Source organism: Macaca mulatta, chromosome 1, assembly GCF_049350105.2.
Source record: "Macaca mulatta isolate MMU2019108-1 chromosome 1, T2T-MMU8v2.0, whole genome shotgun sequence".
NCBI classification, from domain to species: Eukaryota; Metazoa; Chordata; class Mammalia; order Primates; family Cercopithecidae; genus Macaca; species Macaca mulatta.
The window spans coordinates 230128252-230152562 of record NC_133406.1 but is presented as its reverse complement, the minus strand read 5'-3'; the positions used below and the strand labels follow the sequence as shown (position 1 = coordinate 230152562).

Below are 24311 nucleotides of genomic sequence, written 5' to 3'. Positions count from 1 at the left end.
ACATTACTTTTTACATTTTGGGTTTTCCATTTATTTATTCTTTCTACACTTCTTAATTTTTTATTTTTTATTTTTTTTGAGATAGGGTCTTGCTCTGCCACCCAGGCTGGAGTGCAGTGGTGCAATCATGGCTCACTGCAGCCTTGACCTCCTGGGCTCAAGCAGTCCTCCTGCTTCAGCTTCCCTAGTAACTGAGACTACAAATATACACCATTGCACCCAGCTATTTTTTTTTAAAAAGGTGAGGTCACACTATGTTGTCCAGGCCGATCTTGATCCTGTACTCAAGTGATCCTCCTGCCTCAGCCTCCCAAAGTGCTGAGATTACAGGTATTGTCCACCACGCCTGACTTTTTACACATTTTTATTGAATACCTACTAGGTGCCAGTAGAACCTATGTGTTTTAGGTACTAGGAACATAGCAGTGAATAAAATAACCCCAAATGTAATGGTAGAGTGGGAGGGAGAAGGCAGTAAATAGAATAAAATATAAACATAAGTTGAGTAAGAGCAATAGAGGATTCTTCTTAGGAATTTGCCATTTTAAATGGGATGGTTTGGAAAGGCCCCTCTAAGATAACATTTTGAGCAAAAACTTGAAGAAAACGAGGAAGCAAACCATGCAGATTTCTGCGTAGAAAGAGTTTCAGGAAAAGGGAATGACCGATGCAGAAGCTTGAAGAGGAAGTGTGTCTGGCAAATTCCAGGAACAATAATGGTAGGCCAGGTGGATAACAATGAGAGACGAAGTCACAGCGTTCACAGGAAGTAAGGTTGTGTAGGGCAACATTGTCTTGGTGAGGACTTTGGTTTTACTTTGAGTAAAATGGAAAATCATCAGTGTTTTAAGCAAGGAGTGATACCATCTGATGTAAGGTTTAATAGGATCACCAGGGTGGAAGCTGGGAGACTAGTCTAGTATTAAGATGGCCTCAGATTCCCTGGATATTTTTTGGAAGTAAATCCAATAGAATAGCCTGATTTGTTGGATCTGGATATGAAAGAGAAGTAGAAATTAAGGATGACTCCAAGGTTTTTGGCCTTGTGTGACTAGACGTTTGGAGTTGTCATTAACGAGGAATGGAGCAGTTTGGTAGGGCAAGATTAGGAGTTCAGTGTTAGACATATTAAGTTTGAGATATCAGACATCCAAGTGGAGGTATCAGGTGGGCAGAGGGATATTATGAATCAAGTTCAGAGGAAAGATCTGAGCTACAGATACAAATGTAACATTGTTAACTTCTTGATTTTGAAATTATTCTGTGGTTATATACAAGCTGTGGTTATATACAAGCATGAGCTTCCCCCACTCCCACCCCAAATCAAGACATGCTTACTGAAATATTTAAGGGGTAGGGTGTGATGTCTGTAACTTAGTCTCAAGCAGTTCAGGGAAAATAATCGTATAGACAGATCAATAGAGAATAATAAAACAAATGTGATGAATTTAACATTTAAAGAGCCTGGATGAAAGATATATGAGAATTTTTTATACTATGCTTTCAGCAGCTTTTATGTAAATCAGAAATTATTTCATAACAGAATGTCTTTAAAAAGTGAAGGAAAACACAGCATTTCCAGGCAAACAAAAAGAGAAAAGTCATCACCAGCACACTGTACTGAAAGAAACACTAAAGGAGTTTTTAGGCAGAGAGAAAATAATCTTACATGGAAACATAGAAATGTAGGAAAGAATGAAGGACAAACAAAAGGACACATATCAATGAATATTGACTGTGTAAAATAAGCATGTCTTTCTTACGGATTTTAACATACATTATAATTGAAATGCATGCCAGTACACGAAAGGAGGGGTGGAGGGAAAGTGTTCTATGTGCGAGGACTTTGGGGGAACGGTAAAATTTCTCATTTATATCACACTATAGTAAGTAAAGGATATATTGTGATGTCTAGGGCATTGGTTCGCAAGTGTTTTAGTCTCAGGACCCCTTTCACTCTTAATTGAGGATCTACCATTAGGCAAACATCCAGTAATTATTGTTGCAGACAAGTTCCATTGATGGGTGCTCAAATGAGAAGATGAAAGTTTGAAGAGAAAGAGCGAAGTGTCTTTTCCAAGCTGTGTATTAACTATGAAAGAAAAGATAGTAACTTTGCAGTAGAGAAATCCATCAGCAACCACCTTGTACAAGGTAATAGAGGGAAAAACTGAATTAAAAAGAAGACAGGAGAGAAAAGAGAGCACTAAACAGGTCAAAAGGAAAACAAATTGTAATATGAAAGAGATAAACACCCAAATTTCAGCATTTATGTTAAATATAAATGGAGTAAATACTCCATTAAAAGTGGTTGGTCAAGATTAGATTTAAAAGACTTGCTGCTTGCATCAGACACAACTTTAGTATAAAGATATTTAAGGATTAAATGTCAAGTGATGGAAAAAGATATACCATGCAAACACTAACCACAAGAAACTCGGTACTAATACCAGACAAGGTGGTCTTAAAAGTAGAGTCAGAAGGCCAGGCGTGGTGGCTCACACCTGTAATCCCAGCACTTAGGGAGGCCCAGGTGAGTGAATCACCTGAGGTCAGGAGTTCAAGACCAGCCTGGCCAACATGGCAAAACCCTGTCTCTATGCAGTGTTGCATGCCTGTAATCCCAGCTATTCGGGAGTCTGAGGCAGGAGAATCGCTTGAACCTGGGAGACGAAGGTTGCGGTGAGTGGAGATCGCACCACTGCACTCTAGCCTGGGCAACAGGGCAAGACCACATCTCAAAACAAAGAAACAAACAAACAAAAGTAGAGTCAGAGATAGAAAAATTTCAGAATAATAAAATGGTCAATCACCAACAAGATGAACATTTCAAAATACTTACACACCTAATAAACATAACTTCAATATACGTAGAGCAAACCCGGACAGACCTGGAAGGAGGACTGGACAAATCTATCCTCATGGGGCGTTTCAAAACTTCTCTGTCCATGTTTGATAGTACAAACAGACAGAGCAATCCAGATTCCAACAGCACAATGAACAAACTTGCCTTATTACGTAGAACGCTGTACTCACTGAAGACGATAAACAAACAAAAAGTGTTCAGTCTCATTCGCTGTCAGAGAAATGCAAATTGAAATCAGAATGTGCTATCCTTCACACCCACCAGAATGACTAAAATGGAAAAGACTGAGAACTCTGCTGCTGGGCGTGGGGCAGCCAGAGCTCTCCTGCTCTGCTGGTGGGAGTGTGAATTGCTGTGACCATTTTGGACATTGTTGGCAGTATCTGTTAAAGCTGAGAAGATGTGCACTCTATGATCGAGCATTTCCCCTCAAAAAGTATATCTAAGAATGTTGATAGCAGCATTATTCATAGATGGTCCAAAACTGGAAATAGATACATTCTTTTACTGCATAAGAATACAATACAACAATTTGAATGAACTGTGGCTACGTATAGCAACAAGGATGACTCTCGCAAGCATAATGTTGAACAAAAGGAGCCGTTTATCAAATAGTGCTTTCCATATTATCCCACACATATAAAATTCAAAAGCAAGCACACTGAATCTGTGGTATTAGAAGTTAGGTGGTGACTGGGAGGAGATGAGGGATGTTGCTAGAGGCTGTTACTCTATTGTTTGGTCTGAGTGGTAGTTACATAAGTGTGTTCACTATGGGAAAATTCATTAAGCTATACACTTAAAATGTGCGTGCTTTTCTGTATATATTCAATGCCAACAAAAATTTACTTAAAATTATAATGAAGCTGTGCGTGGTGGCTCACGCCTGTAATCCCAACACTTTGGGAGGCCGAGGCAGATGGATCACGTGAGGCCAGGAGTTCGAGACCAGCCTGTCCAACATAGTGAAACCCCGTCTCTACAAAAATACAAAAATTAGGGCTGGTGGCACACTCCTGTAATCCCGCCTTCTCGGTAGGCTGAGGCACGAGAATTGCTTGAACCCGGGAGGCGGAGGTTGCAGTGAGCCGATATGGCACCAGCCTGAGTGACAGAGTGAGATTCTGTCTCAAAATAATAATAATAATAATGAGACAATTTTTTAACCTTTCAGAATGGCAAAGATAAAAAGCTTGATAGCATTATGTAGGCAAGGTTGAGGGAATGTGAGTGGGAAACAACCTGGAAGAAGGTTTGACAGGTCTTATTAAAATTAAAACTGCACGCATCTGAGTCTATTCCTAGGGATATAGTTACACGTGAACAAGTGGTATATTCAGGGTCCTTTATTATGGCTTTGTTTGTAGGAGTAAATGTTCAGTAGGGGATGTTAAATAAATTATAGTACATCCATACCAACCATATAGCCATTAAATAGAATGAGAGAGTTCTGTAGATGCTAATATGGAGTATCCTCCAAGATAACCTAATTAAAAATAGCAAAGTATAGAACAGCGTGTATAGCATGCCATCATTTGTATAAAAATGTACATACAGATGTACACACATATGTATACACACATGTGCTTTTTTTTTTTTTTAAGAGACGGAGTCTCGGCCAGGCGCAGTGGCTCATGCCTGTAAGCCCAGCACTTTGGGAGGCCACAGTGGGTAGATTATGAGGTCAGGAGTTCAAGACCAGCCTGGCCAAGATGGTGAAACCCTGTCTCTACTAAAAGTATGAAAAAATTAGCTGGGCATGGTGGTGGATGCCTGTAATCCCAGCTTCTTGGGAGGCTGAGGTAGAGAATTGCTTGAACCCAGCAGGCTAAGGTTGCAGTGAACCGAGATTGCACCACGGCGCTCCAGCCTGGGTGAAAGAGCGAGACTCCGTCTCAAAAAAAAAAAAAAGAGAGATGGAGTCTCACTATGTTGCCTAGATTTGAACTCCTGAACTCAAGTAATCCTCTTGCCTCATCCTCCCAAGCAGCTGGGATTATAGGTGTCCACCAGTGTGCCCAGCTACATGTATGCTTTTTATATAAGAAACTTTAGCAGCAGTTGCCCCTGGAGGATGTAACAGGGTGGCAGGTGTGGGAAGGAGACTGACTTTTCACAGTAAGGTGGTCCCCCTTATCCATAGTTCTGCCTCTCACGGTTTCAGGTACCCGAGATCAACCAAAGTCTAAAAATGTTTAAATGGAAAATTCCAGAAATAAATGATTCATAAGTTGTAAATTGTGTGCCATTCTGAGTAGCTTGATGAAATCTCATGCTCTCCTACCTGGGATGTGGATCATCCCTTTGTCCAGCTTATCCATGCTGTGGACGCCTCCACCTGGCAGTCACTTAGTAGCCCTCACGGTGATCAGATCGATGGTCATGGTATCCAAGTGCTTGTGTTCAAGTAAGCTCTATGTTACTTAATACTGTCCCCATGTGCAAGAGTAGTGATGCTGGCAATTCAGATATGTCAAAGAGAAGCCGTAAAGTGCTTCCTTTAAGTGAAATGGAGAATGCTCTTGACTTAATAAGGAAAGAAAAAAAAATCATATGCTGAAGTTGCTAAAAATCTATTGTAAGAACAAATCTATCCATGAAATTGTGAAAGAGGAAAAAAAATGTGTGCCTAGAATGTATAGAATTTTGTATTATCTGCGGTTTCAGGCATTCACTGAGTGTCTTAGAATGAATCCCCCCACAGATAAGAGTGGGGTACTGTATACCCTTTTATATCTTTAGAACTTTATACAATACAAATATTTTTTTAAATATTAATTTTTAAAATAATTGTTAAAAATCCCTTAGAAAAGGTGTTCTCTCAGTAAGTCCAGTAGAGCCCACATTTTCCTTCACACTGAAACAGATCTTTGGTTTAATACCAGATGACATAGTCTGCATCGCATACGAGCGCCAAGCTGTGTGGGAGAAAAGAGCCTGTGACACAGTGCTCAGACTGCAAGGGTGTGTGGGAATGAGGTAATGAGGGCACAGCGGGTTCAAACATCCCATCTTGTGCTCACTGGAAGATGCAGCACTTGTGGAGTGAAATGGTGGGCCTGTCCCCACACCCACCGGGTGTAGTGTAATTTCCCTCTCTCTCCCCTGCTGAGCAAGTGTAAGCTGAATTCAGAGGGTAAGTTGAATTCAAGTCTTGAACCTCCTGGGCTGAAGCAATCCCCACCTCAGCCTCCCAAGTAGCTAGCACTACAGGTGTGCACCACCACGCCCAGCTAATTTTTGTAGGGTGGTTGTTGTTGTTATTGTTTGTAGAGATGGGAGTCTCACTGTGTTGCCCAGGCTGGTCTCAAACTCCTGAGCTCAAGCAGTCTGCCCGCCTTGGCCTCCCAAAGTGTTGGGATTACAGGTGTGAGCCACCGCGCCCGGCTGATGAACCGTCTTTCTGCATAAGTCTTTTACTACATTATTTTATTATTTCTTAGAAGCAAAAGAAGTCAAAGGTATGAACATTTTTAAAACTCTTGTGATAGAGTGCTGAAGCGTCTTCCAAAGTTTCTCAGTTGCTCTTCCACGGCACCCTCACTGGCATTGGCCATCCTCATGTTTAAAAGCAGTTTTTAATTTGAAGAAATCCAGTCTGAATAACTTTGCCAATACGTCTGAATGATAAGCTGAAAGTCAGAGATGTCAGTGTTACCTTTCAGCTTGAATGAGATTTGGAATATTCCACCCCCCGCCCCATGCTGTATAGAGTAGTGCTGAGGAGCCTGGGCCTGGGGTCTGAGCCCGGCCCTCCACCCTGCAGCAGAGAGAGCTCACATAGGCCAGTTCATGTCTGTGAGCCTCAGGCTCCTCCCCTGTAAATGGGGAGAATCAAGTGCCTACTTCTGGCACTGCTTGGAGGTGCCACAAAACTGTGAGCCTGCTAACAAAACCATGAGCCTGCAAACAAAACCGTGGGCCTGCAAACCTTGTGTCGTGCCCCTCGGCGGGCCTACACAGGGTTAGCGTGGAGCTCAAAGAGTTAAAGATGTAAAGAACTAAAACCCTCTGCTACACGTGGGCTTAATACACTTGGCCTGCACAGGGTTAGCGTGGAGCTCAAAGAGTTAAAGATGTAAAGAACTAAAACCCTCTGCTACACGTGGGCTTAATACACTTGGCCGTTACTTTGAGTGAAGAGTGGAAATATGAATGATTTGTGTGTGTGTGTGTGCGCACGTGCTTTTCTTTATTTTCCATGTTTTCTGCAGTTGACATGTTATTTTGTTATCTCTATATATATCTATATTATTCTATATACTCTACCTATTATACATTATAGACAGAGAAACAGACAAAACTCATTCAACATAAAAAACTGGGGGGAAGGGGTCCTAGGGAGGCTCCCATTTAACAGGTAGGGAAAATGAGATCTTGCACTCTTACATTGCCTAGCAGAATAAGCACTCAAATATTTATGGATGTGGTTGAGTGCTACATATTTATCTCAATACTAATAATGTTGACAGTAGCAACCAATACCAGATTCATTTGAGCTACACAACTAGGTGGTGACCAAGTAATTTATGTATTGACCTATTAGGACATAGCATGTTTTCATGTGTTAATATCAGATTAATGTGAGGACTTGCAAGAACATCTGATGGCTGCATGGTAGCTGAAATCCTCAGGAAGTAAGCTGAATGCCAAATAATAGACCTTCTGATCACATGCTTAAGATTCAAGATGTAGAAGAAAACCCCAAAGGAACATTTATAACATCCAGCTGAGTGACTAAAGAGCGTGCCCTAGTGCACCAAACTCTTGTGACAAGGTTTTCTTAAAGGAACAAAAAAATCTCCACCTTGATTTGTGTCCTATAGTGGAGTTGTTTCCCAAATCAGGCTGTTTCAAAGAACATATGAGACAGCGTATGGCTAGCCCTCCCATCCCAAAGCAAATGTTTGTTTTGTTGCAGTGATGGAAACATTTCCATTGGTGAAGCAAATATTTAGAGCTGAAAGAAACATTTGGGCAGCCAGGATGTGTCAAAATAGAACAGATGTCTGCCTTTTAAAAACACATTAAAAAAAAAAGCCACCTTGTACTTGGCTGCTGTGGTCGCAGCCACAATGGGTTAAGCAAGAAGTTAGAAATTGTGGACGTCTTTCTGTTATAATCCCAGCTCCTAGGCTTGGCTTTGTATCTTTTTCTGTCTTGGTTTTTCTCTTCCAGAAAATGGGGTTAACCATTGTAAGTGATTTTGTTAAGGATCAAGTCTGGTTGGTTCGTTCGTTTTCCCCAAATATTTTCTTTGTTCTTAAATTTATCTATTTGAATCAGAAATCTATTAACAGGGAACAAAATTCATAAGGCTATGCAGTGAAAAGTGTTCTTCAATCTCTCTGTTTGCCAGTGACTAGACTAGTCCTCTCTATAACCAGTGTTACCAGTTTCCTGTCCTCCTTTTCTTTCAGGTATATACACACTCTGTGTGTGTGTGTGTGTGTGTGTGTGTGTGTGTGTGTGTGTGTAGACTTCTCTGTACCCTTCACCTAGTTTTCCCCAGTGCTCCCGATGTTGTGTGTGTGTGTGTGTGTGTGTGTGTGTGTGTGTGTAGACTTCTCTGTACCCTTCACCTAGTTTTCCCCAGTGCTCCCGATGTTGTGTGTGTGTGTGTGTGTGTGTGTGTGTGTGTGTGTGTGTAGACTTCTCTGTACCCTTCACCTAGTTTTCCCCAGTGCTCCCGATGTTCTCTTTGGCTTTCTTCTTTCGGGGGTGTTGACTCTGAGAGTTTGCTTATTTAAAATATGCAGACTGTGTCAAGTCGCACAGGGCAGCAGGTGTGTCAGGCTGCCCATGCTCCCTGCCCCCTGCCCAGCACAGAGAGCCCCGTGTGGGAATCCAGTTCTGGGGCTCACACGGGCTGTGGGCAAGTCCCTGCCCCCTCTCTCTGTCCCTTTTTCTTGATCTATAAAACAGAAGGAAGAAAAGAAAAAGAACAGGAGAGAAGTCAGATAAACTCCAATTTTTCTTGTAGTTCTGAATTTCTTTCTTTGGTTGTCAAAGGCAAGTTGATTCCTTTTTTTAAACCACCCTTCATGACCTCTTCTGAAACAGGAGCAAGATTTAAGTATCACTAAAAGTGTTTGTCAATTTGACTTTTCCACGCATGCACAAACATACGTTTGGCTTACTTGGCATTTAAGGAGCAGAGATTCCTGATTACCATCCGCTTGGTCTTTAGGGACACAGTTTCTTCCCTAGGACCTACTCAGTATACTGTGGGAAGGGCTGACTTCTCTACCTGATGCCAAAGACCTGCTGTCTGTGGCAGCCACAACTATATTAATAACCATTATAACTATGTATTAACTGCTATTAATCCTCTGGAATTGATCAAATATCGAAAATAACGTCTCTTTGTTTTTGTTTCTAACTTAGCAGAGAGGGATTAAAAGAAAAAAGAAAAAAAAATCCTTTAGATTATGTAGATCTAAAAATAGACATCATGGATGCTGATTGGAAACCCTCCCAGTCTTTCATATGAGAGATCTCAATTTGTGTTACACAGAGGGGCAGCTCACTTCTGTCTTGTTCACCAGTTATACTACTCCCCAGAGAAGCTCAATAAATTTTATAGGAAAGTTTCCTCCTTATGCGGAAGGAGCTAAGCTCAATGACTGGTGTGTCTGATATAATTTAGGGCTCCAAGGGAGTACGTCTGCCTTGTGGAATAACCTATCAAAAGTAAATGTACAGAAACTTTCGATCTTGGTTGATTTGGCTGTGTCACTGAAACTGCTGAGCACTGGACGCCGTGAACCCAGCCTGTCTGCTTTGGAATTAAACTGCTCCCCCAAACTCGCATTTAATTCGCTGCTCAAATGGCCTTCTGTGTGTTTCACTGGTAGTGGCTCCTGAGCTTGCCTGCTGTTGTTGCATGGTTTCCACCACTAGCCCTTTGAAACCTCCAAACTTGGACTTGGTTGAGTTTTTACATCCCTCTTTGCCTCTTCTGTTGACATTAGGACAGCAGACCTGCCTTCTCTTTAGGCTTCCAGTGGAACAAACCTGCCAGTTTCTCAGTCTTTCAGCTAGCAGTGAAAGACATTTTGCACTGGCCTTTTTACTCAGTGATTTACACTGGGAGACGTGGCTGGGTGATATCCAGTGTCCTTTTGTCTTTGTGTTTATTTTTCTTCCACATTTAATGTATTTAAAGGATATATTGTCTTTATGGTTCACTGGGATAAGGAGGGATTGGTGCAAGTTTTAATGAGAGGTGCCCCAGCTCTCTGTGTTGAGCTGAGAATTATCTTCTTGGTTAGATATCTTTCTTTCTTTCCTTAAGTGGCAGGAGGCAGTGTTTTGCTGCTTTTTGAAATACTGTTTCTGCCTAACGATTTCTAGAAGGATACCGAGAGGACATTCAGCTTCAGGACATCATCAGCAACTTTTTCTCCTGTTGTTTGAACTTCCCTCATTTAAGGAGAGGGAAAACTCTCAGGTCTTGTTCTTGAATTTACATATCAATATTAAGATGACGGGAACCAGCCCCCCGCCACTCCCCATCAGATCAATTCTTAGAAAAACTCTTTCATTCAGGGTAATGACATTTGGAACTAGTTTTCTCAGAAACTGTTTTCACTGCTTGAGAATAGTTAATCAGTGGAGGAAAAAGTGTTTGGCTTATTTGCTTAATATTTTAACCAAGTGAATTAGACAGGTTGGGGGGCTGGGGGAGGGGATAAGAAAGTGGGTGGGGGAGGCCCCATAAACAAGGTGATATATAATATTTTTTTTGTTCTCCTTTTAAATAAATACCGATCAGCTTTATGTTCAGAGACAATAGGAGCCGTTGGCTTAAATTTGCAGTTTACTGTATTTATGGCTGTAATATCAAGGTGCTGCCGTCGTAATTTCATGCCCCAATGAGAAGAGCAAGGTCGAAGCAAATGCTTCCATCGGCATCTGCTAACACACTAACTCATAAACAAGGCCCGGCTGGATCAGGTGGCACGGAATAATACAGGCTAATGAAATACAGCACAGCTTTCCATTACTGTTAGTTTTTACAGTGTCGTCATTACGTGTAATTTATGTTTAAAAAATTCAATTTTATACAAGGCACTGGGAAATAGGGGTCTCCAGGTCATCCCACGACTTTTAGAGGCTCTGAGAGTCCTTATTGTACTCTACTGTTCCAACAAAATGTTCATAAAGTAAAATAAAAATACCCTTTTCCCCTTCCCCTCCCTGAACCTTTTCTGAGAGAGTTGATTTTTTCTTTTAATTTGGGGAGTATTTTTAGCCAACTGTCTTCTCTGCCTCATCTCCTGCCAGAGTGTGCCGGGGCAGATAACTTAGTTGTTCTGAGGGAGGTGACCCCCTCTCAGTGTCTGTGAGTCCCAGATGAATTGGCCAAGTCCTAGAAATAGAGGGGCTGTAGAGCGGGGAGGAAGAGGTCTCAGTGACCAGCCCTTGACTGCCACCCTTTGCCGCTGGCCCCTTGGCCCTGTTCCCATGATCCCAGTCAGACGCCACATTTTTATAATAAAACTAGGGCTGAGCAGGAAGGCGCTGGCAGGAGTTCATTACCTTGCTTATTTTCAAACTCTTCCTAACCCTTCTGTCCTGGTTGTTGTTTGACCTGAAAGATGAAGAGAACACTGCTGTCTTCTGTCATCTGTCTTTCTGCTTCACCTGCATAGGGCCAGGCCGCGTGGCAGTGCCCAGCGGTCACTGGGGACAGTGCTGAGGTTACTTATCCTGAGAAACCCTTGCACGGCCTGTCCCGCAGAGAAAAGACAGCCCTTCCGGGTCCCTGGTTTGAGTCGTGGGAAAGGACCCTCGGGCATCACAATCACAGCCAGTACCGTGCAGCTCACAAAGTCAATCAGTTTGGTTTTGTTTGCATTTGAACAGAAACCTTGAGAAAAAGAAAGCAAATTTGTTTATCTTCTAGGGGATAAAAAAAGGCAAATATGGCAGCCCTGCGGCCATGCAGGTCAGACACTGCAGCAGTGACACCGGGCTTTTATTAATCAATAGATGTAGCTCTCTTGTTCTGTCCTTTGAAAAAAAGCCCACCCTGGAGAAGAGATGCTTGGCCCAGCTCCTGCACAAGGGCAGGAGTCATCTCCTGGTCCGGGGAGCTCTTCCAGAGGTTTTTGCCAGTAGATTCTAGAGAACTGAGAGAACAAGAAGTCCGCCCCTACTCTGGGCACATGGAATCCTCCTTCAGAGAGTTTGGTTTGAATTGAGAGCTCTCAGTTTTGCGTATCAGGCGTCTGTGATGTGAAAAGATGAAGTGGCCTCTTTACCTGTCAGAATCAGCCCACACCCTCTTCGCCTCCCCTCCTCTCAGAGAAGCTCCCTCGTCCCTTTCTCGTTCTTCTGACTAGAGCTAGTGAGTGGAGAGAGTAACTGAATGGGAATTTCTTAGTGTTATTCTCTATCAATAATAAATTTTAATTGTCAGTGCTGTAGACTGGGTGGCTGGGGGTTGGGGAGCTGGTAGCTCTTGAAAATCACCAAGTGGCAGAAAAGAAGTTATAGGAAGACCATCTAAAGGCTTGGTGCTAGTGGTATCAGGTAATGCATATTGATGCCTCAACTAAAAGAACATTTGGGGCTTTATGAAAATTGACAATTCTTCCAAAGGTAGCAGCTAAAGGAAGACTTAGATGAATAGAGGAGGGAGGAGGCTTGCAGGACGGCGAAGCCCTTTGCTTCCAGCTCTCTGCCTGCTCAGCCATTGCTCCGTCCCTCTGTGGTTAGATTATTCCTCGCAGATAGCAATCAACTGGAAGGAAGTGTGTGTGTCTAATTTGCATGAGATTATTTAAAACAAACAAAAAAAAAAGGTCTGCATTAGTCAGGGTAATGGTAAACAACGCAAAGAGAGATGCCTTTTATAATATAGCCTGTGCCTCAGCTTTCAGAGCCAAATATAATTCACTTACAATTGGCAGTTTCCTTTATTATTCCTTTTAACCTTTTGGATTCTGCAAGGTCTCAATCTAAGCTCAGCAGTTTGTCTTGGCAGGGGTGGGAAGGATGGGGCTAGGGCACCTGGATGTCCTATGTTGGCTCCATGGCAGCACTTTGACCCTGAGGGCGGGGTCATCACAGCACCAAGAGCCAATGACTGGGCAGATAACTAGTTGTGATCTGGAGACAGGTGGGTGTTCCCACTCAGTCTCCCTAAGTTCCAAATGAATCACCTGAGTCCTGTAAATGCAGTCCTGAAGCCGGCCAGCTCTGCCTAAGGTGGGGACATTCCAGAGGAAGATGACACCCAGGGAAGTCTGTGACAGGCATTTGGACTTGATTTGGGGTTAGAATATTAGAACGAGAACAAGACGAGGACATTCTATCTTTTCACTCTAGTATTGTTCAAAAAGCTGTCCAGGTATCATTTACAGATAGGAGCCAGGGGTTAAGTTCCTGTGTTGTTTCAATGTAGCCCCAAAACAATATTCACTGACTCCTTCCTGTAGATGAGAGTGGCGGGGTAGGGAGAAGAAAATGTAATCCTTCTGTGAAGCTCTTTAACAAGACTGAAGACTTAGGACATAGTTTGAATCTGTCATTTGATGTTTTGTAACTCTGGTGTAGTGGAAAGTCACTGGGCTGAAGAGGGAGAGCCTTGAGTGCCCATCGCATCACCACTCTCTACAAGTAGGATGTGGGGCATCGTTTTTACCCTCCTTGGGCCTCAGGTTTCTTATCTGTTAAATAAGGGCAGTGACCAGGATAATGGCCCGGCTCTGAATATGATTCAGTGAGATTGTTAAAATGCTTATTTTTTAAAAGAAGAGAAAGGATTCATTTACCATAACTAAATCAAAATCCTGACTCTTCCAGAGAACCAGGGATATCAGAATTTCAGCCAATATAAATTTTGAGCCTCAAATGATAAGGTCTCTGAAAAACAAGAGCTTGGAAGGAAGTACTGATGCCCTTTCAACTGTGGTCTCACTAGTGGGCTTGGCTGCGATAATGCAAGGAACATGTTTTATTAGGAAAATAGGCTTCATAAAAGCTCAGGGCCAGAGGGCAGAACTACGGGCAGGGAGTCCTGTCCCTTTAACCAGCTCCGGCTCTCAGGGCCGCAGCACAGCCTGTAGCTTACTGTATATTTCCCCAGTGTTAAACATTATTGTACTTGTTTATATTTGAAAGAGCCAAAAGGGAAAATGAGAATGCAACTGAATGCTCCTTTTGGGAAAATTATCCTCATTTGCAGCCAGCGGCTGACAAGGCACACGAACCACCAGGTTTATAAAATTCCGTAGTGTACCAGTGACCATCAGCCTGTGCTGACATCGCAGATGCTGCCTGCTTCTCTAATGGCTGATTATGAACTGGTTAAAACAATGTCTTTCCCACTAGGGCTCCAAAAGGGGTTCCCCTTCTTATTCAGTAGGAGCGATCGGCAGTCACTACACAAGCTGGAACCCGACAGGCACAAACTCAGGGTGGGTGTATTCTCTGTTGTTGCCTGGTGTGCCTGTTGGTCCCGTCCCTGTTCTTCTCGGGAGGTGAAATTATGGGTAAAGCAGTCCCTTTGCAGCAAGCACCCCCTCTCTAGCTCCACTGTACTGATGTTCAGCTTTTGTCTTTGGAAGGTGGTACGTGATGCGCTATGAACCCTGGAAGCATTTTCATCCAGCCCACCAATCTTTTGAGAGCATGGTGCTATCAGGGCAACCCGGTGGCTCTTCAGACTTCCCAGTGGTGTGGCCATGCCTGCCCTTGGCCAGCTCCACTGTGTGAAGAGGGTAAAGAGGGGAACAGCTGCAGTTTTAAATGAGGACAGTCCTCAAATCCTCAGCACAGAGAAGGGAAAAAAGAGTCCAGAGCTGTTTAGAAAAGTTTGGGCATTTTCCTTTGACCGGCTGTGGTAGGGCATGAAAAGTTTGAGGGGTGGCTGTAGTCAACTCACGTGCCAGTATGGTGCAGGGCAGAGCTGTGCTTTAAAGCATTAATCTGCACCATCTATTAGCCCCTAGGCACAGAGTATGAGGCACCATGCTTTTGAAGATGCTGATCCTCAGAACCTCCTTGTACTTCATCTACCCCCAGAGGCAAATATACCATGCTGTGGGCCTCTAATGGAGAGCTGCCGACCAGATGTGGAAAAGCTCTCGGCTCTAGTTTAAAAGCTCTGTGTTGCGGCTCGCTTGGATGTTCGGATTCCCGGAACAGCACGGGCCGGCCGAGTGGTCTTTTGCAGGCTAGCAGTGACCTCCCACCTGCTTTTCCCACTCTCAGCAGCTGCAGCGCCTCTGTACATATAGCTACTTCCTGAGCTGGCCCCGTGCGACCACTCCTTTCATACTTCAGCGCCACATTCCGTTCTGTTCTTTGGGTGGCTTGGGGCTCTCTTCCTCCTCCCAAGAGTCAGTGTCCCAAATTGGCTCAGACCTGGTGGAAATATCCCAGCTGTGTCCTCACTGGAAATGCGGCCTTCATGGGTTTTCATTTGCCTTTTATTCTTCTGTGGGCAAATCCTCTCCCCATGGCATAGCCACTGCAGATGGCGCCCTGCTACTTCCTGATGTCCCATGTATGGTGTGGTTTAGAGTGTTGGGAGGATTTTAAAAAGGGAAAAGAAAAACTAGCCAAAGGCAATACAGGCAGCGTATGATAGGCTAGAGTAATAATCATCTGAAAGTTTGGGCCTGGCCTTGTTTTGATCTGTTTTCTTGTTTTATTTTCTTCTTTACATTCTATATCCCATTCATACTAATCACAGTCAGTCCTGATTTTTCTTTTTATTTCTGCATTTGTCATAAAATAAAGCAAATTATTCCCGTCTTCAGAAACGATCTAGACTAATTAGTCGTCTCACCCAATAATTAGTTTTTTGTTTCCCTGTCTGTTTTCATGCATTATTGTTAGTTTTTTCCCCTCTTTTTTTTAACACCATTACAGATTAAAATGAGCCACATTTGCAGTTGATGGTATCTGTTTTCGGGGGAAGAATGGAGAATTGCAGTACGGAGCGACTTCAAAAGCAGCAATAAACTCAAGGATAAATTAAGGAAATTGAATGAGCCACATTTGGAAGCAGTGTTGAGGCTAATATTCTGTCGCTTAAGGTTAAATTGCAACTCAGAGAGGTTCCGGAGAATCTGAAATCGGGGAGGCAACTTACTAGGATGCGAGGCATTCTGTGGCTGTAAAGGTCTTTGCTCAGTGAAGATTCTGTTGCAGCTATGGACACTGGCAAAAGGTACTCACCTGCAATGATGTCCTCTTCTCCCCAGGACTGACAGATGAAGAGATTGATATGGCCTTCCAGCAGTCGGGCACTGCTGCCGATGAGCCTTCGTCCTTGGGCCCAGCCACACAGGTGGTTCCTGTCCAGCCCCCTCACCTCATATCTCAGCCATACAGTAAGTCACCCGCTCAAACTCCTGCTTAACCTTCACTGGGATTCAGGACTCTGGCCAAAGGGCAGTGTTTTGTATCTCCCAGACTTAGCAAACTGGGAGAAACTGGGAGCAGCAGAAAGCTGTTGGGTTTTTCCCAAGGAATGTGACACACCTCAGTCTTCTAGACAAACTTTTTAAAATATGTGACAAAGGTTTAAGAAGAGACAAGGGATCAGAATAAATGATTTTATTGTTGTTTCAGGTAGTTTGGTTACATGCAGAAAACCTGTACAACTATTTATTGATTCTGTTCCCATCTCCTCATACCATTGCTTTTGAATGTTACTGTTTCACTAAAAACAATGTGAACATCTGACTCATGGGTGCATTCTTGTTTGCTCACTGCAATAACCTGTCTCCCAATTTTATTTTTTTAAGTTAATATTTGTAAGTTTAGGTCAGCCTCCATTTCCCTCCCTCCTTTGTCCTGGCTATACCTTGTACATTCATATAGTAGCAGTCTGTTAGGGAATTTCAGGTTAAAACATAAAGGTCCTTTTTGAATGTTGCTTTTAATTATTATATGAGATCATGACCCAAGAGGGGTCTTCCGTTGTTCTTAAATGAAAGCTACTATAGGAATAAAGTTTCTTCAAGCGAGTTATAAATGTATACCTCCAAAATGCAGCCAGAAGCCCCCCTTGAAATCACTTATAAAAAGTTTAAAAAGGCTAAAATTGACTACAAAGCTATGGAAAATAGCTCCATTTTGTTTCTTTAATGAAACTCAGCATTGGGCTGGGCACAGTGGCTCACACCTGTAATCCCTGCACTTTGGGAGGCTGAGGTGGGCAGATCACCTGAGGTCAGGAGTTCGAAACCAACCTGGCCAACATGATGAAACCCTGTCTCTACTAAAAATACAAAAAATTAGCCAGATGTGGTGGCAGGCGCCTGTAATCCCAGCTACTCAGGAGGCTGAGGAAGGAGAATTGTTTGAACCCGGGAGGTGGAGGTTGCAGTGAGCCGAGATCGTGCCACCGCACTCCAGCCTGGGCAACAAGAGTGAAACTCTGTCTCAAGGCTGGGCGCGGTGGCTCAAGCCTGTAATCCCAGCACTTTGGGAGGCCGAGACGGGCGGATCACAAGGTCAGGAGATCGAGACCATCCTGGTTGACACGGTGAAACCCTGTCTCTACTAAAAAATACAAAAAAAAAAAAAACTAGCCGGGCGAGGTGGCGGGCGCCTGTAGTCCCAGCTACTCGGGAGGCTGAGGCAGGAGAATGGCGTGAACCCGGGAGGCGGAGCTTGCAGTGAGCCAAGATCACGCCACTGCACTCTAGCCTGGGCGGCAGAGCGAGACTCTGTCTCAAAAAAAAAAAAAAAAAAAAAAAGAAACTCTGTCTCAAAAAAACAAACAGGCCGGGCATGGTGGCTCACACCTGTAATCTCAGAACTTTGGGAGGCCAAGGCAGGCGGATCACTTTAGGTCAGGAGTTCGAAACGAGCCTGGCCAACGTGGTGAAACCCTGTCTCTACTAAAAATACAAAAAAATTAGCCAGGTGTGGTGGCGGGCGCCTGTGGTCCCAGCTACTTGGGAGGCTGAGGCAGGAGAATAGCGTGAACCCGGGAGGCAGAGCTTGCAGTGAGCTGAGATCGAGCCATTGCACTCCAGCCTGGGTGACAGAGCGAGACTCTGTCTCCAAAAAAAAAAAAATTAGCCATGCGTGGTGGCATGCGCCTGTAATCCCAGCTCCTCCAGGGGCAGAGGCAAGAGAATCACTTAAACCCAGGAGGCAGAGGTTGCAGTGAGCCACAATCACACCACTGCACTCCAGCCTAGGTGACAGAGTGAGACTCTGTCTATAAATAAATAAATAAATAAACAAACTCAGCATTGGATCTGTAATCTCTCAAAATGCCTTTTCTATAATTGTCATTTTAATTGTTATTCCCAGAAGTTTTATTTTTTCAAAAAATGATTTAAAACTGTTAGATATCGGATTTTAAGGCCAGGCGTGGTGGTTCATGCCTGTAATCCCAGCACTTTGGGAGGCAGGCAGATCATGAGGTCAGGAGTTCAAGACCAGCCTGGGCAACAAGAGCGAAACTCCGTCTCAAACAAACAAGCCGGGCACGGTGGCTCACGCCTGTAATCCTGGCACTTTGAGAGGCCAAGGCAGGCAGATCACTTGAGGTCAGGAGTTCGAGACCAGCCTGGCCAACGTGGTGAAACCCTGTCTGTACTAAAAATACAAAACATTAGCTGGGCATGGTAGCAGGCGCCTGTAATCCCAGCTCCTCGGGGGGCTGAGGCAGGAGAACTGCTTGAACCCAGGAGGCGGAGGTTGCAGTGAGCCAAAATCGCGCCACTGCACTCTAGCCTAGGTGACAGAGCGAGACTCTGTCTCACAAAAAAAAAAAAAAAACGAAAAAAAACTCAACATTGGATCTGTAATCTTTCAAAATGCCCTTTCTGTAATTGTCATTTTAATTATTATTCTCAGAAGTTATATTTTTTCAAAAAATGATTTAAAACTGTTAGATATCAAATTTTAAGGCTGGGCGCGGTGGCTCATGCCAGTAATCCCAGCACTTTGGGAAGCCAAGGCGGGCGGATCGTGAGGTCGGGAATTCGAGACCAGCCTGGGCAACAAGAGCGAAACTCCATCTCAAAAAACAAACAGGCCGGGTGCGGTGGCTCACACCTGTAATCCCAGCACTTTGGGAGGCCAAGGCAGGCAGATCACTTGAGGTCAGGAGTTCGAGACCAGCCTGGCCAACGTGGCAAAACCCCGTCTCTGATAAAAATACAAAAATTAGCCAGGCGTGGTGGCAGGTGTCTGTCTTCCCAGCTACTCAGGAGGCTGAGGCAGGAGAATCGCTTGAACCCAGGAGACGGAGGTTGCAGTGAGCCGAGATCATGCCATCGCACTCTAGCCTGGGCGACAAGAGCAAGACTCTGTCTACAAAAAAGTGTTAGATATCAGATTTTAAAAGGCATATTTTAAAATGACAGATTTGTTTTGATCCCCCAGCACCTGGTCTGAAGCTACCTTCTTTCCCTCACCTCAGCACTCCTTTCTTCCAGCTCAGCTGCAACCAGGCAGGTGTGATCTTGGCGGTAGAGCCAAAAAGGCCTTCCCTTCTCCAGACTTGCTGAAGAGCCAGCCAGTGGGTTGGAATCTGCTGTCTGTGTTACGGATCTTATTTAGAAATCTCCTCCTTTGGCTGTCCGCATAAGGCTGAATGGGGGAGGCCAGGGAGTGTGTGCTCAAGTGTGTCAGTCTGTCAGTGCCTTGCCTGGGTGACCCACTGCAGGGAGTGGTGAGCCTTGTCCTGTATTCGGGCTACTGGGTTAGCACCTGTGACTTGTCAGCTTGGGGCTCCTTTCTCCTTCCTGGCCAGCATTTTTTCCAATCCATTATAGTTGCTTTGGGTTCTAAGCTGACTTTATGTGCTTCTTTTTAACCAAAGGCTGAGTCTCCACACTTTTTCTTTAGTTGTGTCCCTGGGCCCAGCCATGTAATGGGATTTGTTGATGATAGGCAGTGGCAGCTGGGGTGCAGAATTTTCTAAGATGCACATCTGTTCTATTCCAGCTGTTTCCTCCAGTGGCTTAATACAGAACAGGTCTCTCGGCTACTTGGAAACTTCTTACTCAGAACAAATTGTTCCGGTCGATCACAGAGTTGGCCTAAAACGTCATGTGTTCACCTACTTTCCATAGACACAAAGGGTTAAACTGCTAGTCTTTCTGAAAGAGGCAAAAGAATGGGATGGGGAGGGGCAGTTCAGTCATTTAAATCATTCTCATGTCCAGATCGTTCTGAGAAAAAGCATTACACGTTGAGGTATATAGGTAGGAATATTTTTAAGAGCCTCCCAGCCCTAAAAATAAAATACCTGTTTTTAGACACAGACTCCTTCCTGCTTTGACACTAGTGTAAAAACAATGGTAATGATAATTTTAAATACCTGAAGTTTTTAGTTGTCGTCACTGAGCTTCATTCGTCTCGTCCCGTTACACTGCTCTTCTCAGCTCCGGGGGTCACTCTACCTCTTCACTTTTGTACTTTTGCCAAGAGGTGTCAAAACTGCTTAAAAAAAAAAAAAGCTTGATTTTGATTAATATAGAGAAACAAGACTTTGCCTGACTGATAATAAAACTGATAAATGACATTTGAATTACTTGTAGCGGTAATTTATTACATAAAATATCTTTTATTTGACATGCGATTAGTTGCTGGAAGCATCACTCAATCTGACTAGTTTAAACATGCTCTAAAATGAACCCCAGTAAAAACCAGGGCTGTCTGCTGCTGGCGTTATGAAATATACTAATCCTGGAGTGAGGGAAAAATCTGACTTTAAATATTTAAATGATTAATTGGGTTTATATATTTTTTTTACCTTTCTAACCCCCTTAATTACAAGCAAACTCAGGGGAGTTTCTGAACTAGGTGCGCAGTCTGCATGCTTATCACTGAGGCATTGTCTGCGTCTGGGAGGGATTTATGGCCTCCGTTCATGTGTGTTCCTGCCGATTTTACATCTAGATCCCCAGCAGCCCTTTCCTTCCCATTTCTTGGCTTTTTACGGACATTCCATCTCTGAGCCCAAGCCTAGAAAATGGGATCCCCTGGGCCTAGCCCCAAACACTCAGGTCTCAGGGTAGGGTGGCTTTTCCAAGACCACCCCAGGGAGCCCAGTGCTCTTCACCTTTGAACTTGCTGGCCCACCTGCTCAGTGGCAGGTGTGCCACTGGATGCCTTTTTTGGCATCTCTGTTCTTTGGTGAATGTGGTTGACTTTGAGATGTTGGCAAATGCCAGTGTTGGCAGAGAGAATGTAGAGACCTGCCCGAATAGTAACAGTTCAATTTCTCAGTATTTTTATTAACGGTCTACTATACGCTCAGTACGGTATCATGCGAGAGATCCAAAACCTGATCTTTAAGCATCTTGCCAGCTCTTTGGGAAAGATAAGATAAACTCTTCAGAAAAGGATAATAATATAAGATGTTGTGATTTAATGCCAAAATTAATTATACAGACAAGAAATTCTGAAATTCTGAAATACAAAAAAGAGAAGAATTAATGTGGGCTAGAGTCAGGGAAGGCTTTTGTGAAAGTGATAGGAGGTTGGCACCAAGGGGAAGCTTGGTGTCACCTGGTGTGAGCATAAACCAGTGTTCTCGGGGGTTAGAAGAAAGTTGGTACAGTTCAGGAGAAGTCAGGCTGTGATTCGAAGGAAGATTTGACATTCTCCATTTCTCATTTTGGTTTCTTCTTGTCTGGCTTTACATCAGGCGTCAGTGCATGTGTATAGGTGCAGGCCTAGCCCAGTCCTGAGCAGACGCCTGATAAATGCTGGTTGATTGATTCACGCCAAGCTGATTTGTCTTCTTCCTCCCAGAGAGACAAGAAGCTTTGAGATATAAACAGGATCAGTGTAAATTTTGTAGGGTAATAATTTCTTCTTAGATTTGAACATTTTCCCTCCACTGTCTTTGATAAAACAATTTAAGCCCCTTCAAAGATGAACTAGAGCTTCAGTTGCCTCTTCTTAAAATAGGATGTCAGTGTCTGAGGCCCGTGAAAGGTTTTGAACCATTTGATTAGCTATCCTGAGAGAGAGTGAGTTATTCCTCTGTTTACTTCTTTTATAGCCCTGTGTAGTAACATAAACTTATCTGTGATTATCTTAATTCACTGAGCAAGCATTGTTATTGAATGCCTACTGTGTGCCAGACCCCTGGGCTAAAGAGATTAACAAGGCCTGGTCACTCTCTCTGGTTGCTCCTGTCTGGTAGGAAAGACGGTTAGGCCAACACAGCAGAGCCTGTCAGGTGACCCCAGTGAAGACGGTGACACAGAAGAGGTGATGAGAAGCTTCAGAGAGTAGATGTCTAACTGGATGTGGCGGGCTGATTGGTTCAGTGATCAGACAGGATAGAAAGAGCATTCCAGGCTAACACAAAAGCATACAGATGTGAAACTGATGAATTTAAGAAATTCCAGGTTGTTGGATGTGGCGCCTGTAATCCCAAATCTTTGGGAGTCCGAGACGGGAGGAGCACTTTGAAGCTAGGAGTTCAAGACCAGCCTGGGCAACATAGTGAGATGCCATCTCTTTAAAAAAATTTAAAAACCAAAACTAGCCAGGCATGGTGGTGCATGTACTTAGGAGGCTGAGGTGGGAGGATTGCTTGAGCCCAGGAGGTTGAGTCCGCAGTGAACCATGATTGTACCACTGCACTCCAGCCTGGGCGCCAGAGCAAGACCCTGTCTCTAAAAAACCAAAATGAAAGAAAGAAACTCTGGGTTGTTCAGAGTGGCTGGAGCATGGGATGAGAGAGTCAGAAGAAATAGCTGGAGAAAGGGTGGTTCTGTCAACCCCGACAGAGGACAACCAAAAGCACAGTGATGTTTTACTTTGAAGTGCATCATCTAATTATTTTTGTTGCCATACTACCTATTTGGCCATTTTATTGTTAGACTAATAATAAAATTATTTGTGTCATCTCGGCAGGTGCCATGAGGTTAGTTAGGGGAGACATTGGCGGTCGGGGGGACATCGGCCGGAAGTTATTGTTCCTATGCCAAGCCTGTAATGCCCCCCCTGTGTGCTCATTGCTGTTCTTCAGGGTTGGGCCAGCACTGACTCCTCCAGGGAGTCTCTCCAGTGCCTCCATTCTGACTTGGAGGAAAGCTCCCTGCAGGCCCCTAGACTCCCCACCCCGCCCCACTGCACTTAAACCTTTATACCAGTGTCTCCCCTACTAAACTGTGAGTTCTGAGGCTTAAAAAAATCTAGTGGCCTGAGGCTGTGACTGAGCAGGTGTTCTAGAAATGCTTGTGGAATGGATAAACGGGTGGAAACATGCTGGAGAATGGAAGGGCTGTCATGCGGGCGAGCTGCCCTGATGACCAGTCCATGATGTGGTGTGTGAGCTCAGCTGGTACAGACTGCTCTGGGTGGGCTATGGAAGAAGTAGGGGATGGGACCCGCCTTCAGGAGCTGCTGTTCATCCTAGAAGGAAGCCCTCCATTGCTTGGAGAAAGGCAGGGAAGACCATCCCATGTCACCTTGCATGGTGAGAATGTCGAGAGCTTTCAGAATTTGAGAACAAAGGAAATTCCCAGAACGCTAGTCTTAGGCAAGGCTTTCTGGAAGGGGCAGGACTTGAACTGGCTTTGAAGATCAGTCAGCCATAAGGCAGACCCAAGGCGTCAAGGAAGGCATCACTGTGGAGAGGGAACAGCAAAGGTCCAGGGCCAGGGTGGCCTGTGCGTAAATGATACGGAGGTGACAGTAAACAGAAAGCATGCATGGACAGCCTCCATGTTCCCATCAGAAAGCAAAATAGCAAATGTCACCTCCACCTCTCTCTGTCTCTTCCATTTCTCTCTCATGCTTCCATTTCTTTCTCTTCTGGTTTAGCAGACAAATCTCTCTTTTTGCTACCTGAAGGTTACTGGTTTGTATATGAAGAAAGTATTTCTCTAATTTTGAGGAAATTGTGTTTTCTTTTGTCCGTGGTGCTGGTTTGGATTAGCAAGCACCCTCTCCATTTTGTTGCTGTGTGTTCTGCCTGGTGTGGTGCCAGGTAGGGGCCGGATAAATGCCATTTGCGGATGTTGAAGAGGGCAAGTATCATGGGAAGGAACTGAAATGAAGCAATCCTTTCCTTAGGTTTCTTGGACCAGTAAAAGTCTTTGGTGTGGATGGCAGTTAGGATTCTGGCTGTGCTGACAGTGTGTTCGTTTCAGAAAATTCTGCTACAGGTGACAGAAAACTCCGAAAAAGAGTGGCTTAAATAAATAGAAGAATTTTTCTCTATTACATAGACGTAGGCGACCCAGGCTGCCAGGAGGCTCTGGTCTGCAGGGACTCTGCTCTGCCTCACTGCTCTGCATTTCTGACTGGCTGGCATCCGTCTCGTGGTGCAGTGTGAATGCTTCAGCTCCAACTATCCCACCTGCTGTCCAGCCAGCGAGAGCAGGGAGAAGGCAGGAAAAGGGCAGGCTGGCTTCTAAGGATGCCTCTTGGAAATTGCTGATGTCACTTCCACTTTCTCCCCATTGGCTGGATCTTGCACCAGCCATCC

General features: G+C 44.2%; 1 protein-coding gene and 1 long non-coding RNA gene across 15 annotated transcripts in view; both read left to right on the top strand.

The window, feature by feature from the left end:
- Positions 1–24311, top strand: part of PEX14 (peroxisomal biogenesis factor 14) — a 157251-nt gene that overhangs the window by 109925 nt on the left and 23015 nt on the right. For 12 of the 13 annotated variants that reach the window (XM_077974589.1, XM_015150750.3, XM_077974575.1 and 9 more), the window contains one exon: positions 16090–16218. The exons of the other annotated variant lie outside the window; for it this stretch is intronic. In XM_077974589.1, the coding sequence (XP_077830715.1) occupies positions 16113–16218 (106 nt within the window). In that variant the 5' untranslated portion in view covers positions 16090–16112. The remainder of the gene's footprint in view (positions 1–16089; positions 16219–24311) is intronic. 13 annotated transcript variants of the gene reach the window in all.
- LOC144336375 (uncharacterized) lies at positions 5705–9286 on the top strand. 2 transcript variants are annotated; one of them, XR_013408105.1, is made up of 3 exons: positions 5705–6836; positions 6921–8331; positions 8430–9286. It is a non-coding gene; the product is annotated as an uncharacterized LOC144336375 (long non-coding RNA). The 2 variants fall into 2 exon arrangements; XR_013408103.1 differs by having other exon boundaries at positions 6921–8417; positions 8518–9286.